Source organism: Manacus vitellinus, unplaced genomic scaffold, assembly GCF_001715985.3.
Source record: "Manacus vitellinus isolate BGI_N305 unplaced genomic scaffold, ASM171598v3 scaffold_22_pilon, whole genome shotgun sequence".
NCBI classification, from domain to species: domain Eukaryota; kingdom Metazoa; phylum Chordata; class Aves; order Passeriformes; family Pipridae; genus Manacus; species Manacus vitellinus.
In genome coordinates, this window is record NW_021939632.1 from 6,779,914 (window position 1) to 6,798,511 (window position 18,598).

General features: G+C 38.1%; 1 protein-coding gene across 1 annotated transcript in view; it reads left to right on the plus strand.

Annotated features, from left to right (window-relative positions):
* CNTNAP5 (contactin associated protein like 5) overlaps positions 1-18,598 on the plus strand; it is a 279,536-nt gene that overhangs the window by 178,819 nt on the left and 82,119 nt on the right. The window contains exon 12 of the mRNA XM_018072602.1: positions 9,459-9,578. Within this exon, the coding sequence (XP_017928091.1) occupies positions 9,459-9,578 (120 nt within the window). The remainder of the gene's footprint in view (positions 1-9,458; positions 9,579-18,598) is intronic.

An 18,598-nucleotide genomic window follows, 5' to 3' on the forward strand; every position in this document is an offset into this window, starting at 1 on the left:
AGCACTGATGGGCACTTGTGTTTCCGTCTCAGTACTCTCTGTAGCTGTGAAACCCCAAAGCTCGTGCCAGTGCTGTGCTGTCACAAATGCATGTGGACATGCAATTTGATGTCCTTGTGCTGACTGTCTCCAGATACCCATTTCACTGCCCACAGCTTGGGGAAACTGAGAGTCATGGGGTAACCCTATAAGATATAAAGCCAACTGTAGGTGATTTACATTTGATTGTATATGAGTTTTGTTATGCCTTAGTTTCTCCACCTCTGTTGGGAATAAGATCCAATTTGTGGGTATATTAAAAGGTGTGTGATCTATATCATCTACTGAAATGGTACGAGTTCTTTCCTTAGAAAATACTCTTTGTTTATTGCTACTTGAGCTTATCTGGACCTGAGACAGTGCTTTGAGGATACAATCACATTTCAATCTGTAAAATGCAGGGTTTGCTTTTTGCTTTATCTTTTAAATTTGTTTCACACAGCATGCATTTTAATAGGTTGGAAGATTAGCTCAGCTGAAGCCTTTTTAGGGATAGATGATTTCCCCATTTCTACAGTGTGTGGGTAGCCTGCTGATCTGTCAGGTATTGGAGTAGTCTGATATAATCCAGATAGATAGGAGAGGATCCCTTATGTAATCACATGTGTGAACCATAGCAAAATAGATAATTGTTTTCTGTTTTCCTCTTTTAGATAGAAACACTGATGTTAGTACACAGTTTGAGAAAAAAAGCCTGGGTGGGATTCAGCTCATCTATCTTTTGCTGTCTGATACTGTGACATCCAATCTAAGATAGTGGTCTGCTCTCTCTTTATATGTAAAAAGTGTGAACTATTTCCAGAACTTAACTAGCCTCACTGTGAGATAGGGTGGCCATGGTAAATTTATAGACCACCCCTGAAATGTTTCAGTGTCTGCCATCTACAGAGGGAAACTGTCTTAGCTTAGGCAGACAGTAGGCAACCGAAGGTAGGTCAGAATTATAGGTGTATATAGAGAAACTGAGGATTGAATTACAGGTCTTAATTGATTTTTATATATATATATAAATATATATAAATTAATATATGTATTAATTGAAAGGGAATAGTCGAAAAGCTGCACAGTCATCTCTTTCATACTACTAATTCTTGTAATTATCATGCGATAGTGAGAGCAGTAGACTGGTATAAAGTGGCCCTGAGATACAGAATACTGCAATAATTTTATTGCATGATAATGATTATTAATCTCCTTTTTCTGTGAGTTATGTTAGTCCCTTAGAAAGCCTCATCTTCCCCTTCTGTATTTCTATTATTTTTATTTCAGGTGGTTTTTAGTCTTGGGTGGATTTTTGAATTCCAAAGACTGCTGAACATTGATATAAAAATTATGGGAAATATAAAATAATGGTTTTATTCTTCATGTTCTGGGGATGTCAACATGTCCCAAAGCTTTGCAAGGTGATAATTAACAGAATGTAATTTAATTCTGGATATTTGCTTTGGTGTGTGATCTATCTTGCACATACAGGCATGTGTCTTATTGGCCTAGGTAATTGCTGGAGGAAAGATTCATCCAATAATGGAAATGTCACAAAGTCATTGATATGGCATAAACTTAACATAACTTCAGGCTTTGAAAATGTATTTTTAATATTAATATGCTTACTGCATATATCATTTTTGATCTGAAAAGCTTAATATAGCTTCAGCCAGATTGTTAGTAGTACTGGAGCTGCATCTTAAAATGCCAGCTGGGGCAATGGTAATTCTCTTGTGTTCCAAGGTAGAGAGATATGTACACAGTTTGCTGGCTGGGCAAATCAGGTTCAGAGAGTTTTGATTTGACAGATATCTAACAGTGAGTTTGGTCATGTAATTTGAATGTCCTGAGTAGCCAGTTTTCCTGCCTGAGATTCTTGGAACAGCTTTTTTCCATGTGTGTTTAAACAATTGGTGTTCTTTGACTAAAGAAAATGCATTTAATATTCATATCAAACCCTCAGTACTTGCTGTTCCTGCATATTTTTGTTCACACCATGCTTTTGGAGTATGAATTTTCATTGTTTATTTTCTAATAAGTTACCGTGTTATTAATGCTTTCCCTTCAGTACATGTATCTGTAAATTGTACATCTGCATTTCTCAGTGGTGTTCATTTAAAAAAGTTTTTCCCTTTGCCTGACATTTCCTCATAAATAACACAGAGAATATTTCACTGGGGCTTTACTGCAGAACAGAGTATGCTGGGGACTAACTCAGTTCTTTTTGAATCCTGCCTTCTTCAGGTGTGACCATGACCGCAGGGATGCCAGTGCTTTGGGGACTAAAACACCACGGTTTGCACAGCATCCTCCAAGTCTTTGATTGCTCGTTTCCCTCCAACACTGCTCTTAAAATGGAGTAGGTGTTCCTGACTGCTTTCTTGCAGCAGCAAAACTTGCAGGTCATTCTGCACTAGGGCCAGGAAGGGGCTGCTGGGTTACATGACTGACGCAGCTGCCTCCAAACCTCAGCAGGAGAGTGACGTGGGAGGATGGCTTGACATGACCTTTCCCAGCTTGGTCAGGGGAAGCCTTAGTTTGGATGGTAGGAAATTGTCTAATCCCCAGATGCAAAGGGAGTATCTCTCCTGAACATCCATTTAGGTGACACTGGTAAAAGTAATTTTTAATCTGTCTATGGAAATAACATATTCTCTATCAGATGAGTAAATATATATTTTAATAAGAAAAAATAATCTATCTGTCATCCAGGCACACCATAGCAGAGACTGCATTAGTCTGTCAAGAGCAGAGCTATCAAAATCCAGTTTTCAAGAGTACAGATTTCATTTTCTGGCATTTAACAAGACAATTGTATTATAAGGGTGAGAATGATGATCATTCCCAGAGTTCATTGCCTGTACTAATCCCTCTGCTGTTGGAATGAGAAGAAATCTCCTATTGCATATTGCTTTATTTGCTATTTAGAAAAATCCTTGGTTGAATGCTCATTAGTCTGAGTCTGTAAGAGCAAATCTGTCAGGCTTGAGGTACACAAGCAGAGGGTGAAATAGTCATCTCCAGTCTGCCTCCAGGAGCTCTGAGCATTTTGTTGAGAATGCTTAATTTTGTCTGGTCAGCATTTGTGCATATCTATTTGTCCAAGGTCAGTCTAGGGCTGGTCGAAGATCCCATCAGAAACACCAGCTCTTACTGGCCTTTGCAGTCTAAATAAAACGTAAATTTTCACTTCTGAATACAATAATAATTATTATTAACAGTGTTATTATTACTCTTTGTGTCTAAGACGCAGAGAATTACAAAACAGTTAAATGAATCCCAAATGATCTGACAGCAAGTATTCTGTCTGCCTTTTTCCAAAACTGTACAACTGTTAGAGGTGGTAAAAGTGACATAGATCTCACTGCTAGTTTTAGCTGGGAAGTGGACAGTGTCAGCACCTCCCAATGAAATAAAGAATTAAAGTTCTTTACGTCTCTTTAATGTATTTTATTTATTACATTACCATAAAATGTTCTCTCCTTCTGAGAAATTGAAAATTATCAGCTACTTTTAGTAGATTATTTGAATCCAATCTTGAAACAGTAGTACTACAGGATTCATTTCAGTAATCATAAATAGTACAGGTCAAATTCTGAATCTCTAGCTCACGTTTCCAAAGTAATTGGGAGTACAGTAGGAAAGAAATATTAGGAATTTTAAGGTTTAGTTTTATTTTTTGAGGAATGTTATCTTGGTGTTCATTAAATTTGAAAAGGACAGAATCCTCTGAGGGGAAAAAAAAAGAAAAAAACAACCGAACAAATTGCTTTTCATTTGGAACTTACCTCTTGGTGGTATCTATACTAGTAATGTGTTGCTGTGCACAGCAGAGAGAGGTTTACCTTGTCTTCCCAGTAGCAAAACTGAAGTTTGAATGTCACTGTTACCTTTACACTGAGTCCAACAGCAAGAAGCATTTTAAACACTGGTAAGAGGTGCATCTTACTGGGTGAATAACAAATTCGTTCCTGTACTGAAGACAGGGGTCTTTAAATATGTTACTCGAGGTATTTGCAAAACTGCAAGTCTTTGTACAAAGAACTGTCTTTTTTTTTAGTCAAAGTACAACTGGAGGTGAAAATCAAAATTAAGTGGCCTGAGGGAGAGGTTTTATAAGTTAGGAGCATGGGGGCTGCTGGGCAGCTCCACAGTGGAACAGGAAGCCTGTGCTTAGTGAAGGCTGCCATGAAGACTGCAGCTGAACTGCATAGAGCAAAAGTAGGATTGGAAGCCAAATGGCAATATAGTAATGGGCAGTTCATGAAAAACTGGGTGAAAAGATGTTTTATTGGAAACAACTGAAATTTGACCTTGCAAATGTTTGTGCTCAGTCATATACTGTTAAAGATTTCAGCTATGGCAGAGATAAAATCTTTGGTTTAAGGACTGTAATTAAAAGAGTTGGATTAACAGATTACTTTACTTAACAGATACTTGAGAGAGCTGAGCAGTGATGAAATTTGTCATATTTACAATTTTTCAGGCTCTTGAAGCATATTGAATCAAGGCTGAAGTTTCAATTGCAGAGCCAAGCTGAGAGCGACCCCATGCCTGTCAGACCAGACTGCGAGGTGCAGAGTTCCTGCGTGTGCTCTGGCTGACCAGTCATGAGGATCTTGATGCAGGAATTAGAAAATTAAATTCTACAGGGTTTTTTACCAAAAAGGTCAACCTAGGTTATTATTATTAAAATCTGATAATACCTTTCTGGCACTGAAATCTGAATCATGGATCTGTAGCTTGAACCTTGGCAAATCAAAGTGAATACTTACAGTTTTGCTTGGATAATTCTGTAGGGATGTAGAGTGTGACTTGAAAAAAACATGGAATGTATATGTTTCAGATCCATAGTTTTGATTTTTGGCTTATGAATGTTTCTATCCCAGGTGATATAAGAGGACGTGTAGAATTTGGTGATGTTGATCTGTCGGGGGATAAAGTGTTTATTTTATAAATGCTCTTCAAAGTTTGACAAATGATTTCCTAAGCACCTGGGAAGCCGAAAAGTGAGAACTAAAGGAAAAGATGCCCATTATGATCAGTGTTCAGAACAAATGCTCTGATGTGATGAGTTGTTGATCTGAAAAGCTAGTTCAATTTGAGATGCTTAAGACTGAAAGAGATACCTGAGGGAGAAATTGGGTATATGTGTTTCACAGAAAATTATATGGGGCTAGGAAATAGATATCTTGAACTCTGTCCGTATTGTGCATGCCTGAACACCATCAGCACAGCTCATCCTAGCAGGTAGGCAAGAGCACAGACAGTACTCAGCTAGAGAAGCATCACTCACTGTGAAGAATGGGGCTCTCAGGCTGCACCAGTTTCAGCAGGTAGTTCTGGGAGAATTTTAAATTTCTTTGTGAAACACAGCAGTAGCCTCTAAAAAAATTCCTTACAGAGCAAAAATGTCAGCACAGGTCCAATGTTATAACTTGTAAGTGATTCTGGGAACAAAAAGCAATAAAAGACATCCTTTGTGACCAAGTAAAACAGGCACTTCTGATGTCCAGTTTTCCTTACTAAATCTGGGACCTTGAAGTCAAGATGTTTCTTGTTTTGTCTTCCTGGAGTAACCAGTTACCAGCAATAGCCCTGTGAAACCTTTTACACTGAGGTTTTGCCTTGTGATGTACTTTACCCTAATGCTTTTACCAGCCATACCTGCCTGTGAGGTCCAAGCCATACTTGCAGGGGGGGAGTTTGAGTTCGTGTGCGCTGCTGACATCGCTTTCCTTTGAGCACTGGCATAATGCAGCTCTGTGAAGCAAAGAGCTTCACCCTGGCTGCCTGTGGGAACAGCAGGGCTATTGCTGTGTGGCAATGCAGCTTATTCTCAGAAGGGCCTGAGGAAACACAGCAGGGGCTGAAAGTCATAAACTGTGATTTGCGGTGTTTCTGGCTCAGTGAAACAAACGTTGCTGGAAACTATCATTTTATCTTCAATGGCTGGTGCTATTCAAAATTAGCCAAAAAAATGTGTGGAAGACTTAGAGAAGGAAACAGATCTTGCTTCTGTGAGACAAAATACAACTGAGAGGTTTAATTTTTTAAATTATGTTTTTAAAAATATTTAAATGAGAAAACAAGCTTTGCATGAGCATCCTATCAAGAATTTTTTTTTGTTGTTTTGGACCCATTTTGGTAAACATTTTAAAATTTGAAACCAAAGTATAAATGCTATTAAAAGACTTCCCAGAAACGAATGAAATCACTATTCTTTGTATTTATTTGGAGTTTTTTAATTTAAAAATAATGTTTGAAAATTGATGATGGGTTCTAGTCTGAATGAGCTGATGAATACCTCTCCTTTATTCAAAAGATGTAATTACTGCAAATGTTGTTTTCCATTAAAATGTATGCACTTGTCAACAGTTCCATCATTATGCTTGGTGCTTGTTTTTTGCTTATTATATGCGTAATTGTTGGTGACTCTTTAATGACAATTACAATAATGGTTTCCCTACTGTTCCCAAAACTTCATCTATATCAGAGAAGTCTGACACAAAACAGAACATGAATATGAGGGCAGTTTTCAAAGCTAAGGTTCTGGGGTCTTAACAGCTGATTCTTTGTCTGGTTTTTACTTTCATATGATATTTCTGATTGCATAAAGCAAAGAATGACTGCAAAGAGATCTTGTCTTTCATGGGCCCATAAAGACAGCTTCAAGTTGTTTTCACTGGCATAAGAGGGCTTTTTTCAGCAAATGGAATTGCATAACTTTATTCTGAAGCGGGCTGTTGTCTTAGCCCACAAAATAGTTCAGCAGAGCTTGGAATGGATGGTGCACTCGAAATGTCTCTGGGGGCATCTGCCAGTGACTGGAAAACAAATGTAATTTTCTCCTTGATGCATTATACAGAAAAAAATAGCAAAAAAGAGAACTAAAATCAATGGCTCATACATTTCCAGTTTAGAAGTACACAGTACCAAATGCTTAAGCTACAGGTATGTGAAGCTTTCAGTGTACAGTTATGAAATAAGCTGTCCACCAAAACTGCTTTTCTCTAAGTCATGATAGAATATGTTTTATGTGCTTTAGCTCGACGTTTATAGCCTTTTCCCACTTCTGCTACTTCACAGTGTGTAGTGCTGGATTTCTCATATAACTGAAAGGAAAACATACCAGGATGGATTTCCTTCTGGTAGACATAACTGTAGTTTCACGGAAGCTTGTGCATCCTTTCAGATTTATACCCATTCAGCACTCCCAGCCTGACTTCTAGCTCCATATAGCCTTTTTTTTTCCAAAGTTGCAATGACAAAGGGGCCATCTAAAGTTAAATAGATCATTTCTCTTTGAATCTGCCTGCATTATTAATGGCTGAATCTTCACATCTTTCCTTACCAATTTGTAAAAAGTAGATATGGGTTCCAGACAAAATGATGGTGAAGAAGAAGAACACTTAGAAAGAAAAAGAAAGAAAAGTTTTGTTGTCAGTTCACTGACAATATATTTGTTTTATTTCTCTACCCCTCACACCATCCTTTGTCTTCAAAAATACTCAGCAAACAATTTAGACGAAGCAATTGGCATATTCCCTAATGAGACAAGATAAAATGTCCTATAATGATGATGACAGCAAATTTAGTAAGTGAACTGCAGTTTAAGAACTTTGCAAATTGATCAAACCATGATTCCTTGGTTGCTTACTTAATTGCCTGTTACAGTTTCTCTCCTGACCTCCATATCCCTACTGCTTTTGTCAGCACTTCGGCAACTGAGGGACTCTCTGTTAGCCCCTCAGGTTGTGAATAGTGGAAGAATTGGTTCTGGTTTGGGGATTTTACTTAATTTGCATTTAATATATACTCTTGGCCAGCTATCAGAGTGGGAATTTAGAGATATTCTAGACTCCTACAGTGCTTTCTACATCAGGCTAAGGATGAAGCTTTCTTAATGGAAGCTTTCTAAGGACGGATGCTAATTAAAGCACTACCTCACCAGGTGCTGAGTACCTTAAGCAGCATCTTAACCCAGTGGTGTTCTGTCTGCTAAAGATATCTGGTGAGGAAAGAAATTTACAATGAAAAAGCATATTTCTGTGTGTGGTACAAGTGATCAACTGGTGAGACTTAATTCTCGTTCTGGAGCCCCTAGAACAGTGATTCTATTTTGTTGGCAGAAGTGAAGAAATGTCCAAAATCCGAGTAATGAACTATCTTGTAGCATTCTTCAGAGTAATAGTCGGACAACGCTACTTCAGGGCTCAGCATTTAAGTCTTTCTAAAATTTGTTTCATTAGAGAAACTATTTTTAGGAAGTGAGGGGAAAGGAGGAATGTGAGCCCATATGTGCACAGGAGTGGGAGTGAGGAACTATTCCAGCTACTGCAGAGTAATTCCCGCCTTCTACAGGAGAGGCCAGGACTGTGTTTCAGAAGCAGAGGGGAAGTGCTGACCCTTCACTCAATCTGCAAAGCTCCCTGAGTTCCAAACCAGGAACTTTGCAGTTGCATTTACAACCTCAACACTGCAATCATAAGCTGTTAGGGAGAATAATTTTGTCAGTATAATCAGGTAAGTGTTTAAGCAGGTGAGGAAAAAAAAAATCAGGTCTTCTGAAATGAGATTTTGTTGTTCAAGGTCTAGGATCATGCATGTGACTTTCTGATACTGGACTACCTTTCTGCAGGAGTTTTCTCTTTGCCCCATATGAAGTGACAGTTACCTCTTGCCCAAAAACATGCCTCAAATATAAGAATTGTGCTGACCTATGAGATTTTTTTTCTCATTCTGTTCTTGCTCTTGGTGACCTGCTGCTTGTTTTATTAACCACTTGGATTTTCATGGGCACTAATACTCCAAGAAAAGAATGTTGACAAGCAGAGAGAAAAAGTTGGTTGTATAAAATTAGTTCTAAAGCATAAAAACACCACCTGTGATGGAGACCGTACCTGAGCTTAAGGTTTTCTGCTGGGGGACAAGGGCTTGATTTCATTTGGCTGGCAAATGGGCTTTAATGCTTCCTGTTAACATTATCATGCAGGGAAGGTGTAAACTGCCAAAAAATCTGTCATTTGTGCTGACAAGACTTAAATGCATGCCTAGGTGATAAATCATGTCTACATGCATGTACCTATGTCTTTGAAACACCATTATATGGATGCATATATGTACCACTCCATAACTAGATGTGGTACATTTCAAAGTTTATATTCATTTGCTAAAGTATTTACGTACTTTAATCCAGAACAAAGCGAATACCTGTATCTTTAAAGCCAGCATATATTAATTTCAAGGAATTCCTTAAATACATGTGTGATTTTGAGCATGGATTCAGGTCCAAATGCAATAAACTTTCACATGCTAATCAACTGCATATAACCAGTATATGCTATGACAATAATTAAAGTAGTACTTACGCATAAAACATGTCTGTCTGCTTTCTCCTTGTTTGTGATGCAATGACTCTCTTTCCTTTAAAGCTATCTATGAACATTCTTGCGAGGCTTACCGACACCAAGGGAAGACATCAGGTTTCTTCTACATCGATTCTGATGGAAGTGGACCACTTGGACCACTCCGTGTTTTTTGCAATATCACAGGTAATGACCTAACCTTGTCTTGGCTGCTTTATATTGGCTCTAATGTGATTGTGAGGTGGTCTTAATAGTACAGTGATAGACATGTCGACAATACAGATCTCTAGTGGGGAAGAAGCAGAGAGCTTGTAGGAACTGAGGTTTGACTCTGAGATGTTTCCTTAAATAGGATCCATGCGAAAGTGATTTTTAAACTAAGTTTGAAGAACTCTCCTTGTACTGTTGTTAAGTTGCAACGGCATCTGCGCTGTACAAAGGGCACTTCATAACATCATAACTTTTGATGAGAAGTTTATGGTTTTTACTAAAGAAGTAGAAACTTAGAATCCAAACCATTCTTTTGTAACTGAATAGTTTCTCTGCTTTACTAGAACACTAGATCTGGGAATTATTGTTAAACTCCTTGCACTGAGCTAGCTGTAAAACCTTCTAGTCTCACTTAAGCAGCAATACCTCCCCTCATACAAGTGTACTGCCTTTGACATTCTGAAGTGTGGAAACTGTGATTGTCCCTGGTATCTGTGTGGAGGAGAATGCATGATAATCTTAGGAGGAGGGACACCAAAGAGACAGGTAGTGGAGCAAGAGCCTAGCAAGGTTGTTGAGTCTTTTTAACCTTTTAGTTCTATAGCTTTAAATAAAAGTCTGGAAAATTCTCCCCCTAAGTGGGTTCTATTTTGTGTAAGAGACTGTCATGACAAGGGTATGAGAAAAGATTACACGGCCCTTGTTGTGGGTGGGGATAGATGGCAGGGCTCCTTTTGTGCTTTTTATTTTTGAAATTGAGATGAAATTTCGCAGACCGTCTCCTGCTTGGCATTTTTTGCTTCCTGTGGCCAGATGCAGATGAAAGAATGTTTTATTACTCTTTCTAAATTGCTGATTCTGGTTGAGCTGCTTCACCACATATCACCTCCACACTCAGTGGTGAAAACTGAGGACTCAGGATATTCATATTTTATCCTTAATCTCCTTGTGCTTAAAGTGTCTCAAATTAAATTTTCACTTTTATTTAATTGGGCAATCATTATGTTAATTAAATGCACAACAGTTAATTATTAAGTATGTTTTTTATTCAAGTGTAATAAATATTTAATAAGATGTGTCTCCTTCACTGTTGAATCTCGTAAGAATTGAAACAGCGTTTCACCCTTCTGTCTGAATATCCTTCCTTGATCTCCAATATAGGAAATGTGCTCATTTTTATTATTTATCATATAAATATGTGTGATCAAAACATTGTCAGTGCTTTTTATCTCTGCTGAAGAAGTAGGATTTTTGACAAACACCTTACATTTGCTTTCCTCAAATAAATTTTATCTGGCAGAAATCCAGAAGGCATATACCTGATTTTCTCTCTATCTGTAATGAACTTGCTGACATTCTTATTTTGGTTATGAGAGCGTGGAGATGGGGAAAACTGGCAGAACCTCCTAGCCCAGAAAATACACTTTTCTGTTGCCTAAATATGGTTTGGGTGCCTTAATCACAAGAACTTCTTTTCTCTCTGGGAACTTACCTCATTTTTATTCTCATAAAAATTGTTTACAATAATCAATTAAATGCAAAATATACAAAGAATAACTTTGTGTACACAGGAATGGATTCTCAATTTGTTACCCTTTTCAGGTGATGCTTCTGCATAGTTTTCTGAAATTACCCTATATTCAGGGAAAAGCAAAATATGAAGTTGTGGGTTTGTATTACTTATGTACAAGGAACAAAGGAAATATTATTGTCCAGTGATATAAATCTCTACAAATCCTTCTGTGAATGGAAAAACATAGATGGTTGGGAACATCAATGCTTCCATGTATGGGGAGACTAAATAAATTAAAAAGATGGTTGGAGGAACTGCCACAGGAAAGCATGGAGATCACATGTGGTATACAGAAAGCACATAGGAATTGATTATTTTTCATCATATAGGAGCTAAGGGATACTCAAATGATTAGACAGTAGGATTTGGGAGGTTTTTTTTGCTTGCTCTTTCCTTATGCAATGAATTCAACTGGAAACAGTACCACAGGACTGCAAGGAGGCTGATGTAATAAATAAAGGAAGTAAAAACAGTCTGGAAAAGCCCCAATCTTGTCTGATAGATTCAGAAGGTGTAATTAAATATGGAAGTTTAGTTGAGCTCCTTGTTCAGGCAGCTGTGAGGCAAAGACCACTGGGAAATGGGAATGACTTTCAGGAAAACCTTTTGACTTCCCTCGCTGCCCTGGCTATCAATTCACCCTCAAAGGCAGAGTTGGGCTCCTGGGCTAAATGATGCTTCTACTTTACTTGGGCTGACAGTTCTTTTTGTATACAGTTCAAGAAGCAGTAACCTCTTTATGCCCAAAACGTGTTCAGGCTGAAGAATTTGGAGTTAGAATGGAAAATTCAGGGCAATGACTCATTTGGTGTTTTTAAAGTAGAGGTGCAGAGAGCTAATGACTTCTGGGAATTACAGTGCCTTGAATCCGTGAGGGATGAATTCAAGGAAGAAATCAGATCATCAGAAATGAGCAGCATCATTGCATTTAGAGAAAAGTGTTTTCTTTAATGTTCACTTACATCCGTTTAAAGTTCTTTTTAATTTTTTTCTGTTTAATTGAACAGATAGGGAACTTTTTTGTAGCCAGTTATTAATAGGGGAGCATAAACACCAACTTTCTTGCATATTGGTGCCAGGTCATAGATATCCAGTGTCTGATGTAGATATGGAAAGTAACAATAATACAAGTTAATTTATTGTGTTTCCAGTGATTTCTTTGCAGCCTGTCAACTTTAGCAGCCAGTGCTGAATAAAAATTCTGAAGAAAGCAGAAAACTGCGATTGTGTGTGTTGAGAGGGAATTGGACAGTCATACAAAGAGAAAGAGAGATATAAGGGAAAGGGAATTTTGCAGGGAGAAAAAAAGCAGGAAAAAAGTATTCAAAAATATAAAGTCAATTTTCAGCATGGTAAGAAATTTAACAGTAGTGTCACAAAATATCTGCTGATACTAGAGTGGGTAAATGTACTTATCCATTGTCTGAAGAAGTGGCTGGAAAAGCAAGGTGACAAAAATTGTAGATGACATGCTATTATTTAAGTTGGTCAAGAAGAGGAAAGAGTGCATGAAGCACTTTAAAAGGATCTTATCTTGAAGGCTGTTTATTTCTACTAAAATAAAATATGTTGTTGAAATAGAAGCTTGTCAGGAACAGTAAAGTGCCTAATTAAAGGCATGGAAAGATATCTGTATAAAGAGAGCTCAAAAGTAAATAATCCAAGGCTATTTAGATTGGGAAGACTCAAAGTGAATGGACCTCTTTGACAGAAGCCACTCTAATTTGCATTTTCTTACAATAGGAGTAAAGAGACAGTTCAATGACAGTGAAAGACAACAAACTCAAAACTAGATCTAAAAAAAAAAGACAGCACCTTATTAACATAATGTTTTCTTCACCTTAAATACCCATTGAACACAAGGCAAAGTCACTTTCACGGTGAAATTCATCAATTGTAAGAAACACTGAGGAATCCACACCAAATGTAGGATGTAGGTGTGTGCAGGAAGTGACCCAGATGTACGTGCCTGCATCATGATCATGTGTAGTTGGATGCTGTGAGAGACACCATGAGGATGTGAATGGGTCTGTGCAGGGATTATTAATTTTGGATGATCGTGTTGAGTGCTGTGGGAACATATCTAACATGTTTCCAGGCCATCTGCATGGGAATATAAACTACCTTGCTTTACCTGGATTTTCCCATCATCCATGGTGTTCTATGCTCACACGCTTTCGGAATTAAGTACAGAGAAAATGCATCATGTCATGCTTTGATGTAATGAACAGTCACCAGGGCTGGGAAAGAAATTTTCCCAGTAGGCTGGTTGTTTGATAATTAGCCCAGTTGAATTAATCTTCACTTAATTGAAGATTGATAACAATCAATAGAGAAGATGACTAACAGACCCTATGTACATCTGATCTGGCAGTCTTTATATCATTGTGAGGCTTGTTCTTTTTCTCTTGTTGCTTAGAAATGTATTGATCTGTCTGGAGTACTACTTAACTTTTAATAACCATATTCTCCAGTACAAAGCCTATAGACATGCAATCTACATCCATGTACTTGTTTTGCTGTACTGTGTGAAAAGTGTTTGTAATGACCTTTTCTCCTCTCCTCCAGAGTAAATTTTACCCTTGATATCTGAAAGAAAAGTACACTTGAGTCATCCTGTCACCATACTTCTCTACTGATGTTGTTTTGCTGTATGCAGACCCTGGGCTATCAAATCAATAACACTTAGAAATTGCCATGACTGAATCAATGGTTAATTTTATCTTAGCCAGATATTTTTCCAGTCTTCAAATAGCTTGTTTTTTTTTTTTCTTCCCTTTTTTTACTCCAGGGCTGCAGTTTAGGGAAAGGTGAAACCTTATCCCAGGTCTTGCTGCTAGTCCAAGACCTGTTTTCGAAACTGCCATAATGAAAAAATCATTAATTAACAGAAATATATCTCTTTTTGTGGCAGATCATCTCTGGTTTGCAGTCTCCTCTCAAAATGCAGATATTGCCTATTTCTCTGATGCAGAAAAAATAAAGTTTTATTTTCTTTATCTCAAAAAACTGTATAGAAACTGTGTTTAAATCTCAAAGTAAGGGATTCTAAGAAAATGTGAAAGAGATGATGAATGTTATACTTGCAATTTTTTATAAATTGCCTCCTTTTTTTTATTTTTTTCTCATTCTGCTAACAATGATTAATATTTTTGTTCTTCCATATGTATTCCATGGCATGCAAAGAGGGCTGAATTTAGGAGAATGCAAGTTGTGTTTGTAGTTGAAGTGCCTAAATATTTTAAGTGTTTGAATAGTCCCACTTATAGTATGATATTTGGTCAACTATCTGAGGAAATTTCTATAGCAGTTTGCTCACTTCACTGTGAACAAGGAGCAGACTGGAGTAACAGAGATGGATTGCTACAAAGCAGAGCTAACTGGACCTCAGTCCTTTTATTAGAAATGCCCATTGATGTTCTCAAAACAGTAATGACATTAGTGGTATTACTGTCCATGGCATCTATCTTTCCCTTTGTTTCTACACAAGGATCTCAGTTCATGTGCTTATATAATTTCTTATTCTATTTTCCATAAGAAGTCATATCCTTTTACTTTGTATTGCAGTTACATCGAGTGACTCACCCCTTTTTATGTTTCCCATGGTCTTGGCAGACTCTCCCATGGAAAGAAGTGCTGTTACCAGTCAGGCTGAGGCAAGAACAGAGAGGGGGAGTTGGTCATACCCTTAATTCTAGTTTTAATACCTGCAGCTACACAATTTTGGGACAAGAACTTAAATGGTAAAACTCCCTGAGATTCTCAGAATGAGTTAGATAAGATTTATAGCTTTGAATTTCTTAAGGAAATATTTAGATTGACTGTTTGTTGTTTGTCTTTTTTCTTTTTTTTCTCTAGTGATTGACTTCATCACTAGAGAAAAAAACAAATGGAAATTCCTTACAAATTATTTACTACTCTTTCGATTAAAGGCAGCCCTTAAAGATTTACAATTTACCCCCTCAAACACTAAAGGTCTTCTATCACACTGCAGTTTTGACAATTAATATGTTTCTATTTTGAATTTTCATTAAATTTTCCAGAACTTACAAAATGAAAAATCTTTAGTGGGCATATTACATCAAAGGCATTGTGCTGTCAACAGCTTCCTTGCTGTTTTCAGTGAATTTGTTGTATTTCTGATGAGCATCACAGCAGAAGTCCTGAAGGCTGCCTTCACTGTTGCATTTGCAGGAGGCCCCCAAGGAAGTTTTAGTACTGAAAAATGTAACAGTAGATATTTTCCTTTAGCCTCTACCTTTTAACAAAAGGTCACTGCAGCTTAATCAGTCTCCTGCCACGTTTGCAGTGCTCAGAAGTTAGAAGCAACCTGTGGCTCTCTCAAAGTCACTCTGGCTGTCTTGGTTGCAAGGGGTGAATCCATTTGCCCCAAACACAGGTGTCTCGTGCCATGTTGGACATCTGCAGATATCATGCCCACCCTCTTGGTATGGCATCTGAAGAACAGCAGGTTTCCTGTGGGCTCTCCTTGTCTGCCAGGCTTATGCAGATATCTAAGCCATCACAAGGCATGTGAAACAGCAGAAGAGTGATTTGAGTCTCTCAGCACTCACTTAGATGAAGGAGACTGAGGCAGAGAGGACTGCACTCTTGTCAGAAGTGCAGCAAGTGGAGAAGTGTCCATTTTGTGCTAGGAAGTAGATCAGTGTCTGCTGCTTCAGTTTTTGGAGAGGAATATTTCTCACTTCTTGTTGTAGATATCCTGTATTAGAAGAAATATGGAAGAAGTAGGCTGTCAGGATAAGAGTTTGCTGTCTCTGGGCTTCAGCACAACATGGTGCAAAGGGCCGTGGAAGAGATGTCTCATTCTCATCCATCAGAGCTGCCTGGCATGGCCATTCTGCTGACAGAGTTGGCTTGAACATGGGCTCAGAGTGAGCAAACTTCATGTCTGGGGTGTAGGAGAGTTGAAAACCCAGTGCTGGGACAGCAGGTCTGTGGACCTGAGGGTCTGGTGCCTTCCTAGAGCCAGTTACTGACTTCCAGGAAGGATTTACAGACAGTGAAGGATTCCAGGCATGGGCAACCCTGAGGAAAGCACACTGGCAGGTGCAGTCTGCCAGTACTGTCAGAGAGTGGGCCGCATGCAAGACTGGGGTGACTGGAACCATCCCCGCATACCCCATCCTGAATTTTTTCAGTGGAGATGCATTGCACTGCCTCTGCACTGGATGGAAGTGGCTAAATCAGAATTTAGGAGGAGGCTGATGAGCACAAAACAAACAGCAGAAACATGTATTGCTAGGCCAACCAGCAGGAAAAAAAAATAGGTAAAAAATAGTAATGGATGGCTTTCATAGAAGACTTGGAAAACATTTCCTTGGAATCAGTGAACTAAAGCTGCTTGTGACAAGAAACGGGTCTTTTTATATCCTTTGAAGGAAGTGTGTATTACAGCAGGGTTTAAACTGCTACTATAGCTTAGAACAGTACAGTGTTTAAGGAGGAGAATCTGCCTTTTTGGTGGTAATTCTTGTAGTTATAGGTACAGCGTTCAGGATAAAATTTGGCATTCAATGTAGAGCACCATGAAACAAATGCATTGTATGAGCTCTGAGAGTTATTTTTCTCTCTCTCATGTAGCATTTACCATATGTTTGGTTTGTTGGCAATTTAATCAGTCTGAATAATCTTGTTTTGTGACAAACCTCCTAAATCACAAAGGAATGATGCAGTTTGTATGGGTGGAATGTGCTCTACAGGGATAGTTCAAGTTGAAGAATAAAAATGAGAATTAGGCAATACAGAATTCATTGAAAGCCAGTTTTCCAGCTGCTCTAATTTCCCATAATTTAATTTGTGTGCAGTCAAAAGCAACTTGGAGGTTTCCAGCAAGATGATACAACTATGGGTGAGGCTAGACAGAGAGTCTAAAATGTGCTTAATGCATTGCAGTTCCATGCTGTAAAAGCATCTCCTAGGGCCAAATACAGACAGCATAATATCCTAGTGAATTGGACCATTAAAGAAAACTGTGAAGGTGCAAAGCTGTAGCATTGCCTTGAAATTAAAGCATTGTCACCTTTGAATTATGGAAACAATTTAACAAACATTTAGGAAATCCTCTTTTTAAGGCTACAATAAACTCTTCCAGGTTATGCAGTAGAGGATGTGGCTGCACTCTCCTATTTGGTTTTGAATGACTTTCAGCTTGTGTGTAGTTTGAAATTGTACCAAGCTGAGAAAGCAACAAAATAATAAAGCGGAATAATGGAAGATAAAAATAAACAGTAATCTATGCCTGGAGCGCAGCTTTTTAATTCTCAGTGCAGATTCACAAGTGCAAGAAGAGCTTGTTAAGTTGAGTAAACAGGAAAAAAACATGGTATGGACAGATGTAAAAATACAATGATAACTTCTGCACTGAAATAAGCGAAACAAGAAATTTATCTGTCTAGTTTAACAGTTTTCAGCTTGGTTTGCATCTGTGATTACAGTGTCACTGCCTAAAATATAATGTAAACAAAACAGAGCAGAAATTAAAAACAAAACAAACAAAAAAATCCTTGAATTATGAAATAGGAACAGTATTTGAAGCCTCACTTTCAAAAACTGTAAGTGTTATTGGTGCAGAGATGTGCCTCTGTAAAGACATGCAAAACATGAAGCAAAGTTGCAGACAGCTGTTGCACTGCTTTCTAGTTATAGTGATCTGTGTGCATGTCCAGATTGCAGCTCCATGTCATACATAGGTCCTTAACCATGCCTGAAGCGCCAGCTCACAGACTGTTCTCAGTAGGCTTCAGAGTACACAGGGATTGAGCAGTAAGCGTGTAATTCCTTGCATTTATTCTGAGAGCAACCCTAGCAGAACTTGTGCAAGTGAATTTGAGAAAACAGAATGATCATTTTTCTAAATTATGCCAGGTTTGAGTTGGAGAAAATGGTATTTGAATAAACCCTAAGACTTGATCTGAAAGGTGATGGTCTTCAGAAGAAATTCTGGGATTATTTTTGAGTGTTTTTCTGATCTATGGAAGCAGGTGTGATGGTCTCGTTGCTGTCTTGGAATGGTTCAAGGGTTTCCTGCCCTCCAGCTCTTAGTTACTTCTCCCTCAGTCAGTGGAGGTTCAGGTGGGAGCAGTGTTGGCTCTCCCACTCTATCCAAAGCAAACTAAATTTAAAGTCATTTTCAGGCTCATTTACTGCATGTAAACAGAAGGGCATCCTTTAGAAAGAAGGAACTTTCTCCAACTTTTTTATTGTGATGTGAATGTAATCATTTATTCTTCCAGCAGTTTGTATGTGACTTCGTGTGCCTTACCTAACCCCTCTACACCTCATGTTCCTCTTTCTAAAAGAGAAGTACTTATTCTTTCCCTAGGAAATGGGAAGAAGCATAACTGAGATGGCTGAAAACCTCTCTCTTTCTCCTCTTACCCTGTTACCACCAGCTCTTTTG